Source organism: Catharus ustulatus, chromosome 28 (genome assembly GCF_009819885.2).
Source record: "Catharus ustulatus isolate bCatUst1 chromosome 28, bCatUst1.pri.v2, whole genome shotgun sequence".
In the NCBI taxonomy this organism is placed as follows: domain Eukaryota; kingdom Metazoa; phylum Chordata; class Aves; order Passeriformes; family Turdidae; genus Catharus; species Catharus ustulatus.
In genome coordinates this window covers 4,184,059-4,207,805 of record NC_046248.1, presented here as the reverse complement: position 1 = coordinate 4,207,805, position 23,747 = coordinate 4,184,059, and the positions used below count along the sequence as shown (strand labels likewise).

At 50.4% G+C, this 23,747-nt stretch overlaps 1 protein-coding gene across 1 annotated transcript in view; it reads left to right on the top strand.

The window, feature by feature from the left end:
• GRIK4 (glutamate ionotropic receptor kainate type subunit 4) overlaps positions 1–23,747 on the top strand; it is a 183,714-nt gene that overhangs the window by 115,937 nt on the left and 44,030 nt on the right. The window contains exons 4-8 of the mRNA XM_033081660.2: positions 1,144–1,241; positions 3,459–3,624; positions 8,775–8,953; positions 11,977–12,030; positions 23,336–23,497. Of these exons, the coding sequence (XP_032937551.1) occupies positions 1,144–1,241; positions 3,459–3,624; positions 8,775–8,953; positions 11,977–12,030; positions 23,336–23,497 (659 nt within the window). The remainder of the gene's footprint in view (positions 1–1,143; positions 1,242–3,458; positions 3,625–8,774; positions 8,954–11,976; positions 12,031–23,335; positions 23,498–23,747) is intronic.

Below are 23,747 nucleotides of genomic sequence, written 5' to 3'. Positions count from 1 at the left end.
AACCCAGCCCAAGCACAGAGAGCTGTCCTGGCACTTCCAGCCTTGATTTAAAGACTCAAAGTTGCTAAAGCCCCTCAGCAGTTTTGATGATGAATTCACTTTACTACCACAAAAACATGTTTAGATTTGAATTTTTCCAGCTCAAACAACCTTTCACAACCCTCACAAGAGCTGCTCTGAGGTGCAAGCCAGGGGAAGAAGCAGGTTTGATGCTGAAGAGCTCCTGCCTTTAAAATCTCAGCTTTGGGATGCAGTGGTTTGGTTTTCACACACAGAAACTCAATAAGAGTTTTGGTGCCTCTTTTCTCCTTTTTGGTGCCTCCCTCCTCCCCTTCAGTATCCAATTTCTTCAGAAAGATTCCAGGTGAGGAAATGTGGCTTTGTGTGGGGAAGGAGCTGAGTGTGTGAGGATGCTGAGGCAGGTCTGGATTGCAGCAGGAGCTGTGCCCAGCTCTCAGGAGGCTTTTGGAGCTCAGGGGTTGAGCCATGAGGGGCTCTCAGAAGTTTTTCCTGCTCTTCTAGAAGGGTTCTGAGCCATGCAGGGAGGTGACACCAGCTGGGCTGCTCCTGGGAGTGAAATCCAGCTGGATTTGTGCTGTGAATTAAAAGCACCAAATAAAAAAAAAGGGCTGCAGTTTAACCCAGGAAGAGATTTAACTCCTTCAGTTTGTCAGGTGTTTGTTTTTTATGGTTCTGCTAACCTTGGTGGCAAGGAGCCAGAAGATTTAACTTCTGCCAGGAAGAAAACAACACAGAACAAATGAAAACCAGCAATGAAGTCCTTGTTTTACCACTGAACTCTGCAAAGATGAGGGGAGAAATTCCTCCAAATGTTTGATGCTTTGAAGCCAGGTCACTGCTGTGGGTAGCATCTTCCATAAAGTTTGGTTTGTGTTTCTGTCCTGGTACAAGAGAGGGTCAGAGATGAAGATTCTGGGGTTTTGGGGAGAGTTGAGGTGGAGTTTTAAAAGGCTGATGAAGATGGAGAGTGCCACAGGCAGGGTGAATAAAGGGATTTGGGGATGGGAAGGCAGAGAGGGTGTTGTGTGAAGGGGATGATGCTGAGGTGCAGCACTGTGAGCACGACTCTGGTACAATTTGGGATGAATTCTGACCTCTGCTCTCTCTCTCTGATGCCCACAGTGTGCCAGATTCTCCCCAAAGGCGTGGTGGGAGTCCTGGGACCTTCCTCCAGCCCAGCCTCCAGCTCCATTATCAGCAACATCTGTGGGGAGAAGGAGGTGAGTGAAGCTCCTTGGTGAGGATCAGAGTGGGCAGCACGGTTTATCACCCCTCCTCCTGATGTACAGACTTTTGAAATGTCTTCCTTTTTCCTTTTCTCTCTCTTTCTGCCTCCTTTTCCTCTCTGCCTCCCCTTTTGCTCCAACTCCCCTCACATCCATCACCAGCACATCCCCACAGACTGAGGGCTGCAAACCCAAAGCTCCTGCTGTGACTTTGTGCACATTCTTGGCAAGCTTTGTGTTTACTGCTGTTCCATCCAGTTCAACCTTTTTTTTTTTTTATCTGTGTCCACACTATATGCTGGATTTAATATTTTATAAGCCTCGAACCATCCTACACTGATCTGGCTCTGCACTCAGGAGAAGAAATTGAGTTCTCTTCTCACAGTTCATTCCTTTAAAGCCAGATAACATCTCTCAGCCATTTAGTGGCTCTCTCTGGAGCCCAAGCTTTGAGGAGAGAGGCTGGGACTGGGCACTGTAAATAATTTGCATTCACAAACGAGTGCTGGGCGTTGTTCCTGGAGTGTGGAGGAGATGGAAGGGATATTTCAGCCCTCCTGGGGGTGTTTTGTAGCTTTTGCTCTTGCTAAATCTTCTGGATGTGTGCTCCATCCCAGGAAAGGCAACTCTGCAAATGCTTTTCCTCTGAAATTCAGATTCATTCTGAACTCAGTCTCTGATCTGAGGCTCCTGATTTATTTTTTCCTTCAGAAAGGAGAGGTGAGTGCTGGTGCCCTCCTGAGGTGTTTGCTTCTCTCAGCTGCCCTCCAAGTGGTGCAAACCTGGGATTTACATCCCAGGAGCATCAGCTGGTGCCACCGTGTCTGACAGGACACAGAGCCCAGCCAGGGAAAGGGAGCAGCATCCCCAGCACCAGCTGGAGTGACTGATGCTCTGGGGAGATGAACCTGTGCTGTTTACCCCTCCCATGCCCAAAGAATCCCTCTCCCCTGCCCAGAAAGGGGAGTTGCACTGGGGCAGAGCTCTTGGGCAGGAGAGGAGGGTTCCTGGGGCTGAGCAGGGCTGTGCTCAGCTCTGGGGGCTGATGTGCTGCTGGGTTCCTTCCCCTGTGTCTGCTCCTCTCTCTGAGCTCTGGCTGGGTCTGGATCACCCCCAGGAGCTGCTCTGTCAGCTCTGCTTACAGGAATCCACCTTTCCCTCCCTGGCTGAGGGAATCAAGGCAGATAGCAGCTTATTGCTCCTTAACTTCTCCTTTGCTAACCAGCAGCTCCTGCTGTCAATGAAGCGGCCATCAGGAGCTCTAATGGGCTCTCCCAAGAGGAGAGAGGTGGGAGACAGGGGCTGATGGCTTTGGAAGGACCAGTAATGCAGGGAGACAGGACCTGACACCTGCTGACAAAGCTGGGGCAGATGTTTCCCTTTCTCTGGCTGCTGCTCCTTCCAAAAGGATTCGCATGGCAGAAGAAAAACAAGATTGCCTCTGTTTGTCTGCCTGAGCCCGCAGGGTCTGGGCTCAGTCTGTGTCTGCCCACCCATTCCATCCACTCTGGTCTGCAGGATGAGCTGCAGCTACCTCAGAGGGAGCTTTGCAACATCCCAGCTCCCCAGATTCCCCCAGGAGCATCATCCCACTCCAGCTGCTGCTCTGCTGGATCAGTGACAAGGCAGCACTGCTGGTCCAGCCCTGTCTGGCCTCCAGTTGATCAGAAATCCCCAAAACAATTCTGTTCCTCCTCTGCCCAGCCTCACCAGCACGGGGTCATCTTGTTCCTGCTTTCATCTGTGCTAATTAATTAATTACCTGGTGGTGCCTGCACAGAGCAGGCAGGGCTGGATTCACAGCACAGGGCCCTGGATGATGTCCCTGTCCCTGTCCCTCTGCACAGCATCCTTTCCAAGGCAGGGCTGGGCCCAGCTACAATTAGTGCCCCAGCTAATGAGGTTGAACTCCCACAGAAGGTTTCCTGTGCTCTAATCACAGTCCCTGTTGTCTTTTGCTGAGTGGCTCAGCAAGACTTTTCCTGTTCCACTCCTTCCCGTGGCTTTTGGTTGCTGTGATAATTATTTTCCTCTGCTGGCACAAACCCCACCCTCCCCTCTTGACTCCAGTGATGCTTCTGCAGTTTTATGGGGATATTCCACTTTCTGCCTGCTGTGTGTTTCACACCACAGGCCCTTTAGCACAGATTTACTTGTTTTCATTTCTACTTCCTCCTTAATTATATTTTCTTCCCTGCTCCCCACGCTCAGGTTCCTCACTTCAAAGTGGCTCCAGAGGAGTTCCTGAAGCTGCAGCTCCAGAGGTTCACCACCCTCAACCTGCACCCCAGCAACACCGACATCAGCGTGGCCGTGGCAGGAATCCTCAACTTCTTCAACTGCACCACTGCCTGCCTCATCTGTGCCAAAGCTGAATGTAAGTCTTTGCCAGCCCCTCTGCTTCATCTCCTTTTAGTTTAGTGCTTGCTGGAGAAGATCCCATGTCCTCATGTCTCTGCTCAGGGCAGGTTCTCCACTCTGGTGCTCCATGGAGGGGTTTTTCAGAGGAGGAAAGGGGATGGGAAGAGATTATCCTGCCTTCTGTTTGGCCATCTGAAAAGTGTTTTGCTTCCACAGATGGGGCTTTTGGATAAGAAAAAAGAAAATTTTAAAAAGGCGTAGGCCTGTTTCTGGGAATTATTTTTAGGCAAGTAAAGCACTTTGAAATATGTCTCACCCAAAGCCACGTGCAGTTTGTGGCCTAAAAGCAGAATTTGATTAATTGCTCAGTGCAGGCCCTGCTGGGCTCTGCAGCCTTACAGCTGCTGGTGATTGTGCATCTGGACGTTGGCCTTTCCAGCTGGGCAGGGCCAAATCCACCTCAGCAGGGCCAAATCCACCTCAGCAGGGCCAAATCCACCTCAGCAGGGCCAAATCCACCTCAGGGCCTTCTCCATCCCTGCAGGGCCCTCTCCATCCATGCAGGGCCATCTCCACCTCAGCAAGACCACCTCCATCCCTGCAGGGCCATCTGCACCTGGACAGGGCAATCTCCATCCATGCAAAGCCACCTCCACCTCAGCAGGACCATCTCCCTCCCTGCAGGACCATCTTCACCTGGGCAGGACCATCTCCCCCTCATCAGGACCCTCTCCATCCATGCAGGGCCATTTCCATCCCAGCAGGGCCACCTCCATCCATGTAAGGCCACCTCCACCTCATCAGGACCCTTTCCACCTCAGCAAGACCACTTCTATCCCTGCAGGGCCATCTGCATCTGGGCAGGGCCATCTCCCCCCCATCAGGACCCTCTCCACCCCAGCAGGGCCATCTCCACCTCAGCAGGGCCACCTCCATCCATGCAGGACCCTCTCCATCCCTGCAGGTCCATCTCCATCCCTGCAGGTCCATCTCCATCCCTGCAGGACCCTCTCCAACCATGCAGGGCCATCTCCCCCTCATCAGGACCCTCTCCACCCCAGCAGGTCCATCTCCACCCCAGCAGGGCCATCTCCACCCCAGCAGAGCTCCTGGTGTGGCAGCAGCAGGTTCTGCATCCCAGTGCTCGGAGCAAAGCGTGTCCTGTCCTTTCTGAGGTCACTGTGCTGTACATTTGGGGTGGCCACACCAGTTCTGCTTTTATTGCCCTGTACCAGATGCATCAGCTCTGGAGTTGGCCAGAAGCAGCCTGGAAGAGGGCTCTGGAGAGGCAGAGGATGCAGGGAGAGCTTTGGGAGGGAAGGAATCATTCCCAGCATCATTCCCAGTTAGCCCTGGGCAGTCCTCCCAGCAGCAGCTGACTGGGAAGATCCCTGCACAGGGACACAAGGAGCAGCAGTGTCCTCACCTTTCCTCCGTGTTTTGTGTGCCCTGAGGGCAGCAGGCTGGGCCCAGGTGAGTCAGTGAATCACCTCCACTGAACATGCTCGTGTTAACCCCAGGAAAGGCACTCGCTCAAAATGATGCAATTAAAATCATGCAAATGGGCTCCCACATCACTCCCAGTGCTGGAATTTTTCATTGTCTAACCTTAACCTTAAGCAAGAAGGGAAGCAAAGATAATTAGGTTTTCTCAGCTGCTGTGCAGGAAGCTCAGGGCTCTGCACCCCTACCCTGCTCCCCATCCCTGGGCCAGTTGTCTCCCACTGGGATTAATGTGATTAATATGTTTTTTTATTTAGCTGGATCAAACCCTCTTACCTGAAGCAATCCAATTTATTTCGTTCTGGTGCTGCTGGATAACTCAGTACTTTCCCAGACCTAGGGAAGCAGTGGGACAGGAGCCTTTCATCCATCCAGCTCTTTGTGCTGAGCAAGGACCTGATCTGAGCCAGGCTTGAAGCCCAACATGCCCTGACTGTAACAGCGCACAGACAAGGCTAAATTGAGCTTCATGTAGGAGCACCAAGCCTGATTTTCCCTTAGGACATGCATTGCTCCTAAGCACAATCCTTAAACAACTAACTGGAGGCATTTCAGGCTTTTGGAAGGTTCCCTTGAGGCAGCTGAGGGGAGCATAAGAGCTGCCTGCTCATCAGTGAGGAAATGCTGTTTTGAGGGATGTTATTATTTAGGTCCCAGGAGGGGCAAGCTGGAGCTGCTTTGGTTTAAAAGCAAGGCTGTGTGATGGGACCCCTGGGCCCTACCCTGCCACACTCATCCTGTCACATCCTTCCTCTGGGGACTGTCTGTCATTTCCCCTGGCAGAAGGAGAGAATGACCCTTAAAGCCAAAGAGCTTGGGCCAGCCTAAGTGCAATGCCTTGGGGAATGTAAAATGTGATGCCATGAATAGGATGAGATTGGTGTGACTCGGTTTGGTGAATAGAATAAGATTATCTGACTCAGTTTCTCTGTGATGTTCAAGGTGTAGGAGCTGCTCTGGAAGGTTTTGTGTGATTCCACAGAAATCTGGACCCTAAAAGGCAAATAGAGGAGTGCATGGACTTTTCAGGAGTTTCTCTGTCAGAGGAGAGGGAATAACACCCAGTGCTTGGGAAGGGTGACCAGAGCACAAGACCTTGTGCACATCCTTGATTCCTTTATTTATTTTTTTTTTTTCAAATTCAAACACCCAGGGACGTGTTTGAAGCAACAGTTTTGGGATTAAAAGCAAGGCTGGATTTTTGGAATGTTCTCTTCCCAACCATCCATGTCCAGGGCTGCAAGCATCATCAGCAGGAGCATTGAACAGGGATGTGGCACTCCAGGAGAGCTCCAGCTCCTGCCTTTCCTCCTTCCCAGGAATCAGCTCTGGTGCTGAGAGCTCGGGAATGGGGCTGCTCCTGCCAGCTCCAGATGTTTGCACGAGGAAAAAATCAAATCATCAAGGTCAGGACTTGCCTGAACCTCTCTCAGAGCTCCCCATGGGAGTGTTCAAGCAGCAGGTGCCTGGTGCAGCCTCTGTGTCCTCACTTTAGTACTTCAAAGGTGCCAGGAGGAGTGTGCAAGCCTTTGCTGAGGTTCACATCCCTCTGAAGTGCCAGTCTGGCGGCAGCAGCAGCAGCAAGAGTCTCACATCCTCTCGGCATCAAACAAAGGGGAATCTCTGCACACAATAGAGACTTCCCTGCACACAGCAAGAGCTGCTGCAAGCAGGAGGCTTGATGAGGCTACAGGTAGGATCTAACGTGCTGGAAATGATAATTTCCTCGAGCTGAAGGTGGAGATAAAATGATTCCTTTTTTTTTTTATTGCTGGTTTCACTTCTTCCTCTCTGTGCCCCATGAGCTTTAGAAAATTTTTTTCCTGGGTTTCACAGCAGCAGAGTTTGCTGGGATGAGCTGCAAGTAAACTGGGAAGTGTCAGGGCTGTAACTTGCAGCTGGTCCCCTGCAGCTGTGGAATGAGGTGACAATAAATCTTTCCAGATCCTCAGGGGTCAAATGGAGGCCTTAGGTAAAATTTACTGCTCACTTGGGTTAGAAGACTAAAGAAATATTCTTTATAAAGAACTGTGAGCTGTAAGCAGAGTGAATTCTCTGCCTGGTGAAGAAGAAGCTGTGACCCAGAGAAATCCTGGCACAGCTGTTTTTTCTCAGCCCTTGCTGTGTTCCTGCCTGTACCAGAGAAAAGGTGAGAGGCAAGGGCACTGTCAGGAGCTCAGAGCAAACTCAGAGTGCTTTAAACCTTCCCCTGTGAATGAGAAGTTCCTTGTCTTGGATGTGTCCCTTCTCCTGCTCTGCTTTGTCACCTGGTGAAGTGCTGGGAGTCCTTGAGAGCAGAGCCCCACACTGATCCCATCCCCCTGAGTCCCTTCCCTGCCTCCTGACCTGCTGGCAATGAGGGATTCATGCAGGCAAAAATAAGTCAGTTAAGAGTAAAACTCTGACTGGAGGGTTAATTTGCCTCTCTGCCAGCTGGGATGTGATCCTGCTGATAGTTCTGTTTCTCCAGCTCAGCTTTCCCCCCTCTTTTGGGCTTTGTTCCTGTGGGGATGGGATGTGTGGCTATGCTGGCTGTGTCTTGCTGATGATTCCATCCACTGATCCCTCAGGTCAATCAAACTTGGCAGGAGGTTATTTCTTGATGAAACTCAGCAGCTGGAGAGAAGAGAGGCTCTATCAAAGCTGTTTTCTTGACTAACAAAATCTGCAGCAGGAGTTTTGACATCTTATTAGGCTTCAAGGCAGCTGGGTTGGAAGGAGCCCTTGACGTGCCCATCCTTATTTTTGACATTTTTTTAATGTTGTATTTTTGCAGTGACCTCCAACTCTCAGCAGAGCAGCTCATGCCCTTGGAACAGAGCAGCCACCCATCCCAGTGCTCCAAGATCTCCAAAAATGCTGCACCTTCCTGGGCATTTAATTTGGGAGCTGGAAATGCAAAGGCTGAGGGGGAGGAGTAATCCTTCAGTAACAAGAACAATCCCACATGCAGGGACACCGTGGAGGCCTTGTCTGGATTTTGTATTGAAGGTCTTATCTCTTCCCAAGAGGAGTTTGAGGCCACTTTTCCTGGGGAAGAGCTGGAATAGCTCCATCATTTCCCCTTTTCTACTGGACCTAGAACTGAGCCCCAAATTCTTTTCCTCCACTCTCTTTTTGTGGGGAAGAGCTGGAATAGCTCCATCATTTCTCCTTCCCTGCTGGACCAAACACTGAGCCCCAAATCCATTTCTTCCACCCTCTTTTTGTGGGGAAGAGCTGGAATAGCTCCATCATTTCTCATTCCCTGCTGGACCAAGCAATGAGTCCTAAATCCTTTCCATTCCCTTTTTGTGGAGAACATCTGGAACAGCTCCATCATTTCTCATTCCCTGCTGACCCAGAATTGAGCCCCAAATCCTTTTCCTCCACTCTCTTTTACTGGGGAACATCTGGAATAGCTCCATCATTTCTCATTCCCTGCTGGACCCAGAATTGATCCCCAAATCCTTTTCCTCCACTCTCTTTTTGTGGGTAACATCTGGAATAGCTCCATCATTTCTCCTTCCCTGCTGGACCAAGCACTGAGCTCCAGATCCTTTCCTTTGCAGTGCATGGACCCAGAACTTCAGGAACACATCCTGCCATGGATCTCTGTGTTCCATGGGACAACCAAGCCTCACATGAAAAGGAACCTGTTGTTTTTCTCTCTTTTCTCCCAAGGCCTTTTGAACCTGGAGAAGCTGCTGAGGCAGTTCCTGATCTCCAAGGACACGCTGTCGGTGCGCATGCTGGATGACAGCCGGGACCCCACCCCGCTCCTGAAGGAGATCAGGGACGACAAGACAGCCACCATCATCGTCCATGCCAACGCCTCCATGTCCCACACGATCCTGCAGAAGGTGAGTGTCCCTCCCCTGCCCCTCCCAGGGCTGCTGCTCCCACCCCAGGCAGCTGTGGGGAGATGTTGAAATGTGAAAATTGGGAATGGGATCTGCCCAGAGGGTCCCTGCAGCAGGGGCTGGGCAGTGTTAAAGGAATAAAGGAATAAAGCAGGGATTTATTGAAGCCTTTCAAATTCACCTTGGGCCATGGTTCTGCTCAGGATGGACCCAGAGTCAGGAGTTTTACACTTTTATCAGTTCTGTTCCATTCCCACATTGGGGTTCATTGTCCAATTCCAGCTCCAGGCTCTGCAGTCCCACCCTCCCAGATTCTCTCCTCCATTCCCTGTTTGCACTTTTTGGGGCTGGAGCTGCTGCAATGTCCTTGATTCTGGGGCTGCAAAAGGATTGTTCTGTGTGCCTGAGCTGGGAGGAGAACCTGGAACACTTTATGTGGAGTTCAGACTCACACACTAATACAGACTCTGAAAAATATGAAAGCTAAAGCTGAAGGCATCAAGGGAACTGCCACTGATGGAATTTCCAGGGCAGGATCTGTGCAAGTGATGGTTTAATTGCTCTGGGGGGATGTGTTTGCTCTCCACAAGTGGTGTTGCCATCAAAGAGCTGTGAAGGACTGCTGAACTCTCTGAAATGACTCCTGTGCCTCCTTTTCCCCCTCCCATTATGTGTCTAACTTTCCCCTTCTTTTTATTTTTATTGTCTTATTAACCGAGATTTTATTTTAATCCTGTTTATTTTTAAATGCTCTCTGGCTGCAGTTTCTAGTGCTTGTTTTGATAGCCTGCTTCAAAACTGAGCAGTGGCTCCAGATGGAGCAGAGTTTCCCACATCCTGCAGGGAACAAGAAGCACATTCCTGAAGGGAGGCAGGATCCAAGCAGCCATTCCACACTGTCCTGTTTTGTCAAAGAATGTGTCACCCAAAGGCCTTGCCTGTGTCAGATTTATCCCTCATGACATCCAGCAGGGATGTTTTTATCATTCCTTTCTCCCCTCTGAAGATTTTTATTACTACATGCAATTTTCATTTCTGAACAGAGAGTTTGGGGGATTTTTTTGGGGTTGTCTACTCAGGGTTGGGGGGGGGGTTGGTGTGGTTTTTCTCCCCTTTTTCCCCTGTTGCTGAGGGCTGTCCCCTTCCTCTGTTGCTATAGTGACTTCCCACAGGCTCCCAGCTGCTCTCTCAGGCACCCACATCTCCCTGCCCAGCTCCACCTCTGAGAAATGGCACAAATTACCAGCATTTCCCAGTAAAACCTAATTCTTCCAGGCTAATAAATAAACAGCTCCTGTTCTGGCAACTTCTTGCACTTTGGGAAGTTTTTTATTGTAGAGGTGGAGCCAGGGGTGAATCCATGTCCTGTCCCACAGGGCAGCAGCAGCAGGAAAACACTTTATGGGTTTGCTGGGTCTGTCCCAGCCCTGCACAGTGAGAGAATTCTCAGTTTCTCATCCCTCACCCTCCACAGATGGGCTGGAGACACTTGGGTGATTCCCAGCTCCCCTCCCAGCTGCCAGGGCTGGGTGAATGGATGGCAGAGGCACTCACCTTGATTTTCTGCCCTTGAAACCAAACTCTGATCTCAGAGTGGGTCACAGGGAGAGCTGGCATTGTCACTGTCCCCAGGAGGGGGTGAGGAGGGGGAATTGGTGCCGAGTTTTGCTATGGAGGGGGTGGAAAATGAGGTGTCCTCCTCTGGGTTCAGGGGACTCCTTGGCTTTGCTGTGCCTGTTGTGCCACTGGGCGAGGGACAGGGTGACAATGTGCAGCCAAGGTGGACACAGCCAGCAGAGGTGGCCTCAGGTGTGCACAGGGACAGGTAAAAGACAGGCAGGAAAAGGGAGAGGTGCAACCCAAGCTGCCTTTTTGTCTTTCCTTCCCTCACTTTCTGTTGTCACAGCTTCTGGTGGGGATAAAAAGGGACTCACAGCAGGAGGTGCTGCCTTTGCTCCTTGCCTCCTTGCCTCCCATTGCTCTGTGTGGTCTGCACTGCTGGGAAAACCTCTTTGCCAGGGTCTGGAAGCTTGATTTGAGACCAGCTGTGCTTGGCAGTGGAACAGAGGCTTCCAGGAGCATCTGTAGATTAATGCCCCACTTCCCTGAGCATCTGTTCCCACAACCAGCTCCTTGTGTAGTGAGAATTTTGGGAAAGGGCTTCAGTTATCTGCTCTGTGATCTCTAGAACAGATCATCCCCATGGAAAATCCTGTGTCCTTCTCTCTGCATCCCTGGACACTTTTGCTCTGTTCTCTTCTCTTTCTGTGGCCAGCAGAGCCCTGCCTCAGTTTTGGAGAGCAAGCTGAGTTACTGGGTCTCATCCATGCTCATTAATTTGTGGGATTTGAGCCCAAATATGACTGATAAAACTGGAAAACCACCAGTGGCTTGATTGTCCTGTAAATCCCAAGAGCTTTTCCTGCTTTTCTCTGTTGTGGTGGAAGGGACAAGCCTGGAGCTCTCAGCTGCTCTTTTCCCTTGTTATGCCCCAAAAAACAGGAGCAAAGCAGCATCCACACACAGAGCAGAAATCCTTATTTTCCTGAAAAAAAAAAATGGAATTCCTCATCCCAAGGGGTTGTGGAGCTCTCAGGAGTGGGGCTGAAGGACTCCCCTCACCTCTGTGCACCACTGGGATCTGTCAGGGGTTCAAAAGCTTCTGCATTCCACAGGTGTCTTCCCTAGAGGTTTTCCTTGGATGGATGCACCTGCAGGATGCAGGAATCCCTGAATTCCACCTTGGAATGCCGTGGGGAGAGCAGGGATGCTCCCAGGGCTCTGGGGCTGGGGCATTTCTCCCTGTGCAGGTGCTTTGTCAGGGCTGTTGTGGGCAGGAGAGCTCAGTCCTGCTGAGAAATGCTCCCCCAGCCTTGAATTCCCCTGCTGCTGTGTCCCACCCTCCCTGCCTGCAGGGAGAGATGAGCCTGAAAAAGCAAAATGTGGCCCTGGCTGTGCCTTGCTGGAGTGGAGATTGGAGATGTCAGGCTCTGGTTTAATCTCTTTTTTCCTCTCCTTCACAGGCAGCTGAGCTGGGGATGGCATCTGCCTATTACACCTATATCTTCACTAATCTGGTAAGGAATTTTTCCAGCTTTTCCTGCCTGAATTTGGAGTCATTTTAACGGATCCTTGGGCAGAGCCGTGTGTGTTGGAGGGGAGGGAGGCAGGGATGTCACCTGCTGCCAGAACCAAAAGGCAAAACCTTCCCAAACAATATCAAGAATTCCAAAAGCTGTTCTGTGACAAAAGCTTGCTGTGCACGCATGCTATTGGATTTCTACAATTTCTATCAGGGTAATTAATTAATTCATCTAACAAGAACATCCAACAAGAGGCCAGTTGCCCCAGCAACCCACCCTTGGGTCTGCCCCTTGGAGTTTTGTTCTGTTGTGTTACATCTCTTAAATTCTGGTGCAAAACAAGATGTCCTTGTTAGAAATTCCTCTTGTTAAAATCAGAATAACCACAGTTTCAAGGATGTGTTAGGAAGGGTTGGCTTATTGTTCTAAACTGTGAGAAAGGGCAGGGAAATTATGGCTACATAATAAAAAGCTGTGAGGCTAGAGATACATGAAAAATATATAAAAAGGTAAAAAATCTTTTGCAAAACTGGGGAGGTCTTTGAGAGGTGGAAAGTGATTGGTGCAGCATCTAAAACAGGAGTTGAGGATATTGTGAGGAGCTGGTGGAAAGAGATGTGCAGGTCTTTGGGAAGTTCCAGCAGATGGGATTGTCTTGATTTTTGTGATTGTCCTGATTGTCCTGATTTTTCTGATTGTCCTGATTTTTCTGATTTTCCTGATTTCTGGGGGTTATGCTGGTGTGGTCACTCCCAAGCCCATTCCCTGTGTGGAAGAGGCCAGGGATGAGCCCCTGGAAGGCATCACAGCCCTGTGCCCTGAGACAAAGGAAGGATGATCCCTTAATGTTGAGAGCAGGGGACATCTCCAGCGTGGTGGTTTGGCTTTATGGCCACAAATAAAATTAATGAGGCCATTGTGTGGTTAAACCCCTCAGTGCTGTGCTGAACAAGGAATGAGGCAGCAGAAGGGGAAATCCAAAATAAACATCAGAGAAAGTTCAGCTGCAGATCTGCCATGGGGTGTGAGGGAGGTGGCACCAGGAGAGCAGGAACCTGGCTTTAGTGGGGCTGCTGGAAACCTGGGGGTGCCCCCCATCCCCAGTGATTCTCCTGTTCTCTGATTTCTGTGAATATTTCTGGCAGGGAACCGAGAGCTGAATCACACTTTGTGTTTGGGTGGGAGACAGACGGGAAGGGACGGAGCCAAACGTGTGGGAGGGAGCTGGAGTGGAGAGAGCAGGGGAGGGAGGGAGGGAATGGAGGGGCTGGGAGCAACTGGGGCACAGGATGGAGAAGGGATGAGGGGAGGAGGAATGAGAGAAATGCAAGGAATGGGAAGTGCTCAGTGTTCAAGCCATGGGTCAGTCCAGCTGACAAACCTCCCTGATCCTGCTCATCCCCATGGAAAGGACAGGACAGCCAGAGCAGGGGGTGTGCCATGGATGTCACATGGTGGAAACAGGACAGGCAGAGCAGGGGATGTCCCATGGAAGGGACAGGACAGGCAGAACAGGGGATGTCCCATGGATGTCCCGTGGAAAGGACAGGACAGGGAGAGCAAGAGGTGTCCCATGGATGTCCCATGGATGTCCCATGGATGTCCCGTGGAAAGGACAGGACAGGGAGAGCAAGAGGTGTCCCATGGATGTCCCATGGATGTCCCATGGATGTCCCGTGGAAAGGACAGGACAGGGAGAGCAAGAGGTGTCCCATGGATGTCCCATGGATGTCCCAGGACAGGAAGAAGAGGGGATGTCCCATGGAGGGAACAGGACAGGCAGAGGAGGGGATGTCCCATGGATGTCCCATGGATGTCCCATGGAAAGGACAGGACAGGCAGAGCAGGGGATGTCCCATGGAAAGGACAGGACAGGCAGAGCAGGGGATGTTCCACAGATGTCTCATGGAAGGAAGAGGAGAGGCAGAGCAGGAGATGTCCCATGGATGTCCCATGGGAGGGGCAGGACAGCAGAGCAGGGGATGTGCCATGGATGTCCCATGGATTTCCCATGGATTTGCCATGGATGTCCCATGGAAAGGACAGGCAGAGCAGGGAATGTCCCATGGATGTCCCATGGAAGGGACAGGACAGGCAGAGCAGGGGATGTTCCTGCAGGGCTCAGGCAGGGATGGAAACTGGGGCTGTGCTTTGTGCCCCAAGTCCTGGTGTCACTGTGTTGAGGGACAATGCCATCCCCACCATGCCAAACCCACCATCCCCACCATGCCAAACCCACCATCCCCACTCCAGGAAGAATTTCCAGCGCTCCCAACAACTGTTCCCCTTCCACCTGCCCTCCCCAGCCCCACAGAGCAGGGCTGTGCACACAGGGAGGGATTTCCACCTGCACATCCCCAGCACAGCCTGCTCGAGGATGCTGCTCAACAGCAGAAACAACTCTAAAAATGAAACTCCCACCTCCACCCCAGTCCTCAGCATGGGTGTGATTAAGCATTTACTGGAGATGAAATTTGCCTTTCAAACCCATTCATCTTGTGGAATGCAGCTATGGCAGGTGAGAAAGAAATGAGTTTTGTTGCCATTCACTCTCTCTGGGTATTAATCTGTTTATCCAGGTTATTTTACCACTTTGTTCAAAAGCCCAGCCCTTAGCAGAACTAACTGGATTTTTGGCAGGGATCATTATGGAAAGGTGACATGAGACAAAACCTGGGCAGATGGAAGAGATGTTTAAGGAAATTAGTAATATTTAAATGGGGTTTGGAGATGGGAGTGAGCAATTTAGGCTCATAAATCTGGAGGGATTATCAAGCTCCTAATGAACCCTCTGAGGTTCTGCAATCACTGCCTAATAAAAAAGATAAAATCATAGTGAACTACTGTCAAGGGGAGCAAGCAAAAAGATGGCTTAAATGGAGAGAGAACCCATCAGCAAAGAGAACAGAGAGTCTGTAGAGCACTGAGCTGCTTGGAGATGGAAAAATAGCTCAGGCAAAAAAAGAAAAAAAGAGGAGAAAATAGGATAAAATGCTGAATTAAACACCTGCCCTGCAGCTCTAGAGGGGAATTCTGTTTCTGTCTTTTAGCATTAATTTTATTTAATAAGCACATCCCAGCCGACAGTGTGGTGTGGTGCAGCTCTGCTCTCTGTGTCAGAGGAGGGAATCCTCTCTGTGCTGGGGATTTTGGGGGTGCAGACCCCTCTGTGCCAGCCTGGTGTGTGCAGGGAGTGCCACCAGTGCTGTCCCAGCAGATCACTGGAGCAGATGAGGAGGAACCCTCAGGCCCTGATGCATTTCCCGATGTGAAAACACCCCCAGGCTCCTTTCCTGCGTGCAAATTCATGATCAGCCTCCTTCAGCCAGCTCCAGGGACCTGCTGCTGTCAGCAGCAGCAGCAGCCTGGCAAATTTTCCAGGAGTCCTAATGGAACTCTCAGGTCTGGTGCATTTGGAGCACTCCTGGCAGCCCTGCTCTCCTCCATCCCCTGGCAAAAAAATCCCCATCCAACCCCAATTTCTCCCTCCACGTGGTGATATTCCCTTGCTCTGGGATTTTTGGGATGGGATGAAATAGCCTGAGGAGGTGCTGGGGTGATCTCAGAGCTGTTCATCATCCCTTCCCTCCTCCCTGGCAGGGCTGCACAGAGCTCACGGCCATGTGAGAGGGCAATGATGTGCAGAATAATAGTAATAATAATAATAATAATAACAATAATGATAATAATGCTAATGCACAAATAGACCATTGCAAGCAGACTGCTGTGCATTGAAGAAAATGTTCCTTCCAGCAATCTCTGGAAATCCCTGAAATCAGCAGCACAGAGTAGGAGGGGTGTTGGATGCCTCCAAAACCCCACACTACAATTAATTCTTTTTAGCTTGTTAATTCTGTGTAGCTTGTTGGGTTTTGTCATTTTTTTCCCCCCACTCTCTCTTTGATTTGTTGTTTAGTTTAGTTTTGGTTTTTTTTTAATAACATCCAGACCTCAGGCTGGGTTTAAATCTCAAAATATTTGTCAAGGCGATTAAATGGGAATAATTGAAACAATTAAAATTCCTACAGTAAGGGAGAAGGTGTAAAGGAGGTTTCCCAGTGCCTTAAGTCAGGCAGGGCAATTCACTGGGTGCAGTTTTGTTCCCTGACAAAATTGTGTGCAGGTGTTGCTGCTGATAAAACAGCTGTCGTGTTCAACTCCCACAGACCAGATAAATCAGCTCAGGTTTGGGTTTTTTTGCCTTATTTCCTGCTTTCTCTTCTTTCTTTGGTGATTTATAAAGAGCTCTTCATACAGGACGAGGTTTTCAAAGCTGAATTGTCAGCCTGGAGCTGGAACTGGAGGGGAAATTGGTGTCCAATTTCTCCAGAGGTGTCACACATTTCTGCAGGGTGACATCCCTGGGAAGGAAGGATGATGTCAAATCAAGCAGAGAGACAGTGAACTACAGATTAGGCTTTGTGAAATTATCTTTTTTTGGTGAAATAATCATCTTTTTCCCCGTGGTGTTTGCTGCCAGGGCACCTCCCTGCCCCTTGCCCAGGTGAGGAGGGCACAGCCTCTCCTTTCCCTGTGACAAATGTCCCCTCTCAGCCCAGCCAGCCCTCCTGATTCCCAGCAGCTGATGTGACGTGTTCTGGAGAGCCCTGATCATTGCTGGGATTTATGGATCATATTTCCAGTGCCATGTGGTAGCAGGGCAAACAAATCAGGTTTCTGCAAGGCTGCCAAAGCAATTTCTCCTTGTTCTAGTTAGCATGAGGGAAGGAGAATTTAGACAAAGCCTTTCACTGCCTGAGTCTTCTTTACTTTCTGACCAGATCCCTGTGCTTCATTCCCAATTTTTTTGGTTAAATCATTTTCTCAGATACACCCCAGCCCCTCTGAGGTGAGGGACAAATCTCTCTCTTTCCCTCTGCCCTACCTCCCTTTTTTTTCAGGAGCTGGGTTTTTTCAGGTCCCAACATTTAGCACTCGACCTCTTTGGGGATTTGTCTCCAGATCTCAGGCTCCCTGCAGAGAAGTTGAAGTTCAGGCAGTTTATTTTCCTACAAGTGCTCTTGTTTGAAGAACAGCCTCCCAATTTAACAGCTGGCCTTGCATGAGGAGCTTCAAGAGCCATAAGGCACATGGATGTTTTTCTTGGAAGATAAATCCAATTACAGATATAAATATGGTTCCTCTAAATTGTGCCTGAGTTCACTGAGGTCACAGCTTTTCCTTCCCTACCTGAATGGCCAACCAGCATTGTCTTGAGTACATCTACTCCATCCACTTACCCACTCAAATTGTTACTGTGATGACTTTTTTCCACTTTTTTCCCTCCTAGAGAAATTGATTTTTACATGTGGCCCATTAGAAACTTATTGACTCTGTCAATAGTTTATAAATAAATGGAGCCTTTCAGGAAAACCATAGAAAGCACTTAACATAATATTGTCCACTTGAGTAAACAAATAAATGTGTTCTGAGCAAAGCTTTGGAATGATTTACAGGCTTGGCAGCTCAGCTCTGAGGGCAGCAGGATCCAGAGAGGAAAAGGCAGGAATTTTCTCCACCTCTAACTGAGGAGGTTTGGTGATTTTGGGGGGAAAAGTTGAGGCTGGGGGATGAAAAAGTGACCACTGCAGGGTCAAGCTCCTTTTCAGTTGTTTTAGTTCTGCCTTCCATGACCTGGGGAGAGGCTCCCTGGAGTTGTGTTTGCCCAAAGAAGCTGCTGTGGGATATTTTATTAACCTTAAAATGGTGAACAATGACACACACTGGTGATGTCAGCAGAGCTGTGCTGAGCTGGCACTGCAGGTTTGGCTCTTGCACAAAAGCTGCCAGGAAATCTCAGGATGGACACTGCACTCTGGCTTTGGAGAGCTTTTCCAAGCACCAAACACTCTGGACAAGGTTTTGCCAGAGTGAGGGTTTAATAGAGAAATGGAAACCTTGGCCCAGTGTTCTCCTTTCCCATCCCACATAAAAAAAAAGAGAAGGAACAGCACAGAGTGTCCTGGGCCTGGTGTAAATCAGCTTTTGCTGCTGTCAGAGGGGCTGGAGGGGAGTGAGGTCAGTGCTGAGTTTACAGCAGGGACTTTCTCCTGCTGAGCAGTATTGGAGGGTGTTAATCAGCAGGTCCAAAAATCCAATAAAGTCCTTGCAGTGATTGGGAGAGGAAGATAAAACTGTGTGTGTGCAAGAGAGAGAGGAGGGATGGAGTGAGCATCCTGCTGTTGGTGCAGCCTGGACTGAGCAAACCCTGCTCCTTGGGATGGGGTCAGACAGGGGAGGGAAGGTCTGGCTGTTCCTGGCAGTGAAAGGAGCCCCTCTCTGAGCTCATCCCCTGCAGGCACTGCTCACTGCCTCCCTGCTGCCCAGGCACTCCAGGTTATTAAAAACGAGATAAGGATCGAGGTCCTGCACACACACTCAGGCTGCAGAGCAGCATCACCTGCAAAATCGATGCTGCTGGAAGAGGCTCAGGAGCTGCTGCAGTGCTGAGCAGCACAGTGCCTGCTGCAGGGGGACAAATTGCCAGGAGCCACTCTCCAGAGGGACAGCCCAGTGTGGCAGGGCAGGGGAGGCAGCTCCATGCTTTAAAATAGTTTTTATTTTGCCAGGCAGGCTGCTGTGACATGGAGAATTTCCTGCTGGGCTGGCCCTTCCCTTGCTGAAGTCTCATCCACTCTTCTTGGGAAGCAGTGGAGTTAGTGGTGAGGGAAGAACTGGCCATAATGTCTGGGATTTCCTGTAGCCTAGCAGTTGATGGTTCAGCTGCAGGTTTGGGATGAAGCCTCATTAGTGAGGTGCTGATGGATGAATGCTGGCTTTGATGTTTGGTGTTGTAAGGCAGGTTTTTAAACCCCATCTCCTTTGGGATGCTCAGCCTGGAGAACAGAGAGACTTACAGCACCTTCCAGTGCCTGAACATCACCTACAAGAGGGCTGGAGAGGGATTTTACAAAGACATGGGGTGATAGGGAAAGGGGAAATGGTTTTAAGGTGAAGGAAGGTAGATTTAGATGGGATATTGGGAAGTAATTCTTCCCTGTGGGGGTGAGGAGGCCCTGGCACAGCGTGTCCAGAGAAGCTGGGGCTGCCCCTGGATCCCTGGAAGTGCCCAAGGCCAGGCTGGACAGGGCTTGGAGCAGCCTGGGACAGTGGGAGGTGCCAGGGTGGAATGGGATGCTGCCTAATGTCCCTTCCTTCAGAGCATCCCATGGTGCTGTGTTTCTGAGAGCTGCCAGGTATAAATCTCTTGCTGTTTTTTCACTCTGCACCTCAGTTTGCTCCTCTGTATTCCAGGCACAACAATCCCAAGGCAGGATTTGCCCTGGGGCAAGGCAGCTGGGCTGTTCCACAGTGACCCAGTGCCAGAGTGGGGTGTGCAGGGTGACATGGAGAGGGCAGGAGGGACACCCAGTGCCAGTGTCAGAGCAGGGTGTCACTGCTGGGGTGTCCAGGGTGACATGGAGAGGGCAGGAGGGACACCCAGTGCCAGTGTCAGAGCAGGGTGTCACTGCTGGGGTGTCCCAGAGTGACATGGAGAGGGCAGGAAGGACACCCAGTGCCAGTGTGAGGAGCAGGGTGTCACTGCTGGGGTGTCCAGGGTGACAGGGACAGGGCAGGAGGAACACCCAGAGCCAGTGTGAGGAGCAGGTGTCACTGCTGGGGTGTCCCAGAGTGACATGGAGAGGGCAGCAGGGACACCCAGAGCCAGTGTCAGAGCAGGGTGTCACTGCTGGGGTGTCCAGGGTGACATGGAGAGGGCAGGAGGGACACCCAGAGCCAGTGTCAGAGCAGGGTGTCACTGCTGGGGTGTCTAGGGTGACAGGGACAGGGCAGCAGGGACACCCAGAGCCAGTGTGAGGAGCAGGGTGTCACTGCTGGGGTGTCCAGGGTGACAGGGACAGGGCAGGAGGGACACCCAGTGCCAGTGTCAGAGCAGGGTGTCACTGCTGAGGTGTCCAGGGTGACAGGGTCAGGGCAGGAGGGACAATTCCCTCCCAAACTCAGGGTGCTGCAGGACCCCTGGAGCCAGCTGAGGTGGGAGAGGATTTGTGGGTGCAGAATCCTGGCTGATTCTCCATCCTGACCTGCAAAGTAAGACTTGCTTGTTCCTGGTGGTTTTATGTCCCTAATGGAACGGGGCTGTGCCCTGCAGATGTGACCATAACTCACAGCCAGCCACGCTGCAAAATCCAATCTCACGCCTTTAGGATCACAGAGCTTGGCTCTGTGGCTTTTATTAGCCAGGTCCTCCCAGTGACCTCCGTGCTGGGGCTGTTCCACGGGGTTTGGTGCTGCTGTAAAGTGAGAGTGCAGGTCGAGCAGTGCAGAAAGGCAGGGAGTGACTTCATCCTCTAATAACTCCTCCAGCTCCATCTCCCAGGGAAGCCCGTGGAATTCAATTAGCTAATGTGTGCCTAGCACTCGGAAAATATAGCATGCCACAGAATTGCTAAGTGTTGTTATTTAACAGCACACATTTCCTGGTTGCATCCCTGTAGTAGCAGTCAGAAAATCTACACCGTAATTGCCTGCTGGTGCCTGCTGCCGAGTTTGCTGTGATGGGAGCAAAGCCTGGGGATTTTTCTTTCTGTTAAAAAGTTCATTAATTTTGGCTGCAGATCCTCTGGGTCTAATTTTTTTTACCGAGTTTCTCCTGAAACAGAATATTGACATGTGGTGGGTGTTTGAAAAAACAGAGTGGAAAAAGGGGGAGGAAATGAGGCAGGCAGGATTTGTGTCCCTGAATTCACCTTGGCCTGATTCCTGGTGGTCTGAGATTGAGGGCCAAGTTTTGGGCAATTATTGCAATTCCTCCAGTGTAGGGAGAGGGATAAAAACAATACTGGAATAGGAGGAAATGAGGGAGCTGCTGTTTGCACCCATCTTTTTGATGGTTATAAAGCTGTGCTTGCACAGGTGGAGGAGGCTTGGAGTCCCCTCTTAAGCAGAGTTATTTTCCTAATGGCTCTTTGCTCTTCTTGCATTGGGAATCTTGTATCCTGCAAAACTCCAACCAGCACTGAGGATGAGGGAGAGTCACTCCAGGAGGAGAAAAAGGCAGATGGGAAAGTGTTTTGTGTAGGAATCAACTTCACTGCATCTCAGAAAGAAATTTCTACCTGAAAGCACCCCTGAGATCAGGGGGTTCCACCCCTTGTCCTGCCTGTGTTTGCCTCTTGCAGCTCGTGAGGAGGGCAGGACGGGTGGGAAATCAGCTGAGAGGCGCAGGTCTCGAATAGCAAATGAGGTTTTGTTTGCAGAACGTGGGTTTGGAAATGTCAAGTGTGGTGAGTGAGTGTGTAAAAAGGAAAAGAAAAACCCGACAGATAGGGACAGGAGCTGAGCTGGCAGCTCGGGAGTATCAGGATGCTCTCACCCCTTTGCCCTCTGCAGCAAAGCCCGACCTTACCAAATCTCTCTTATCCCACTGCAAATGAAGTGTGTCCCCCTAGGGTGCTTTATCTCCATCTCATTGCATAGGCAGCTCACAGCTCATTTCCTCCTGACCCGGCTCTGCTGCCTGCTCTCTGCTCATCGAATGGAAAGGCATTTAATGGCAAAGACTGGAGCTGGGGCAGAGGGAAGGGACAGGGAGCAGTGGGTGGAAGGGGTCGGGTTCAGGCCCTGTGTGTCTCAGAGGTGATGCTTTATGGACGTGACAGACACAGAAATGGGGTTTTCTGCAGATGGATGTGGAGAGGGGAGGCTGTAGGAAAAGCCCAAAGCTTGGTGGGAGCTGGGCAAAGCTGCTGGTAACGTTTGAACCAGAGTGAATTATTGGCTCAGGGTCTGGCTGTGGTTGTTTTGCAGGCAGAGAGCCCTGGCAGGATCATGAGATTTGCCCATGGAAAGTGGGAAAAGATCCCTTCAGGGGGCTGGTTCTGACCGTGGCACTCAGCAGGATCTGTGCCTTCAGCTCTGTGCTGGCCTGGCTGGGGTGGATCTCACCCTGCCTCAGTTTCCCCACACCACTTCATTCCCTCACCCAGTTATTGCTTATTTAAAGATCAGAGCAAAACAAAACCTTCAACTTCAAAAGCTTGGAAGTGTTTTCAGGGGGGAAAAGGCACAATAAATAAATAAACACACTAATTTCAGCTGCCCTGAGGCTGGGGCAGGCTGGCACAAGATGAAATCTTGGATTTTGTGGCTGTTTTGGTACAAAACATCTCCTTTTCCCCCTGGATGTCCCAAAGCCAAGAGGGCAGTGGGGCAGCTGCTTGCTTGGTGCCCTGCAGGGTTTGCCTGGAGGCTCTGGCTGTGGGGAGAGAAGATTTTGGAGGGGTTTGCCATCCCTGCTGCTGCTCTGCCTGCAGCCAGCACCTCCTCACACCCAGCTCCTCATCCTGCTTGCTGGGGCTGCCAGGATGCTGTGGGTGAATGGATCACCTGTCAGCAAGGCAGGGAGATAATATCCTTCCAATGAATCAATATTCACAGGCAATTTCACATTATCCAACGTTAACATGTCCAAAACGTGCTCCATCCTGGGTTTGATCACACTCCCGTGGGTCTTGGCCAGGCTGGAATAGTTTTGTAAGTCCCATGTTTGGGAGATTTACAGGAATTGCTCCTGTGTGCTCAGCAAGGATAAAAAAAGGCTCGAGTTGCTGGAATCTCATCCCCCAGGGAGCCCAGGGACAGCTGTGTCTGTGATGGGCATCCAGCACTGTCACTGCCACCTTCTCACTGCACTTCAGCAATTAGCAGAAGAGAAATTAGTGAGGAAAGTGCCATTATTCCCTGCTAATAGGACAAGGAGGGCTGGACTCTTCCCCTGCTGCTTCCATGGATGTGAGGAGCAAAACCAAGTCCTCCGTTTTAATATTTTTTTTTAATATAGTTGTTTTAATATTTTATACTTCTTACCACTTGCAGAAATGCAAGAGGAGGCTCCCAACTCCAAAATCACCCCCAGGGCATGAGGGTGGCATCTCCTCCTGGTAGCTGGCAGCAGAAAGGAGCAGTGCAGAACTGGGGGTTTTTAGGGTTGGGTAGAATTTGGTTCCTCCTCCTGTGGGAAAGAACTGATTTAATTTAACAGCTGAAACTTGGATGTGGTGATAGAGCAGCTTCACTCAGCAGGTAAGTGACACCCTCTTTGGAGGGTTTGGGGGGTTTTTGGTGGAGTTTGGCCAATAAAGTGCTGGATTTGGCTGATATTTTCATTAAAAGCCTGAGGTGAGCAGCACCCTGAATCAAATCCTGGTTAAAACCCAGGCTCTTTCACATCCAGGATCTCCCAGCTCCCATTCCCTCCAAGGGCACTGAGTGGGTTTGGAGTTTCAGTGCCTGTTTTCCCCTCTAATCCTCTGATTTTGTGTTTTGGGCTGTGCAGGAGTTCTCCCTCCAGCGTCTGGACAGCCTGCTGGACGACAGAGTCAACATCCTGGGCTTCTCCATTTTCAACCAGTCTCATGCCTTCTTCCAAGAGTTTGTGCAGAGCCTCAACCAGTCCTGGCAGGAGAATTGTGACCATGCTCCTTTTACTGGCCCAGCAGTAAGTAAAGTGCATTCCCATCCCCCAGAGCCTCCCTGAGCTATGATAGACCATGGAAAATCTCTGTGGGAAGAGCTTCAGGATGGTCCTGAGCAATGCCAAGGGTAGGAACTCTGCTCTCAAATAATTTTTTAGAAGTTAATTATATTATGAAATATTTTAATTATTTAATCCTATTTAATCTTGTGCTGAAGGGCTCAGGGATATCCCCAGGCTGCTCTTGTAGCTCAGATTGGATTTTGTGGGGACA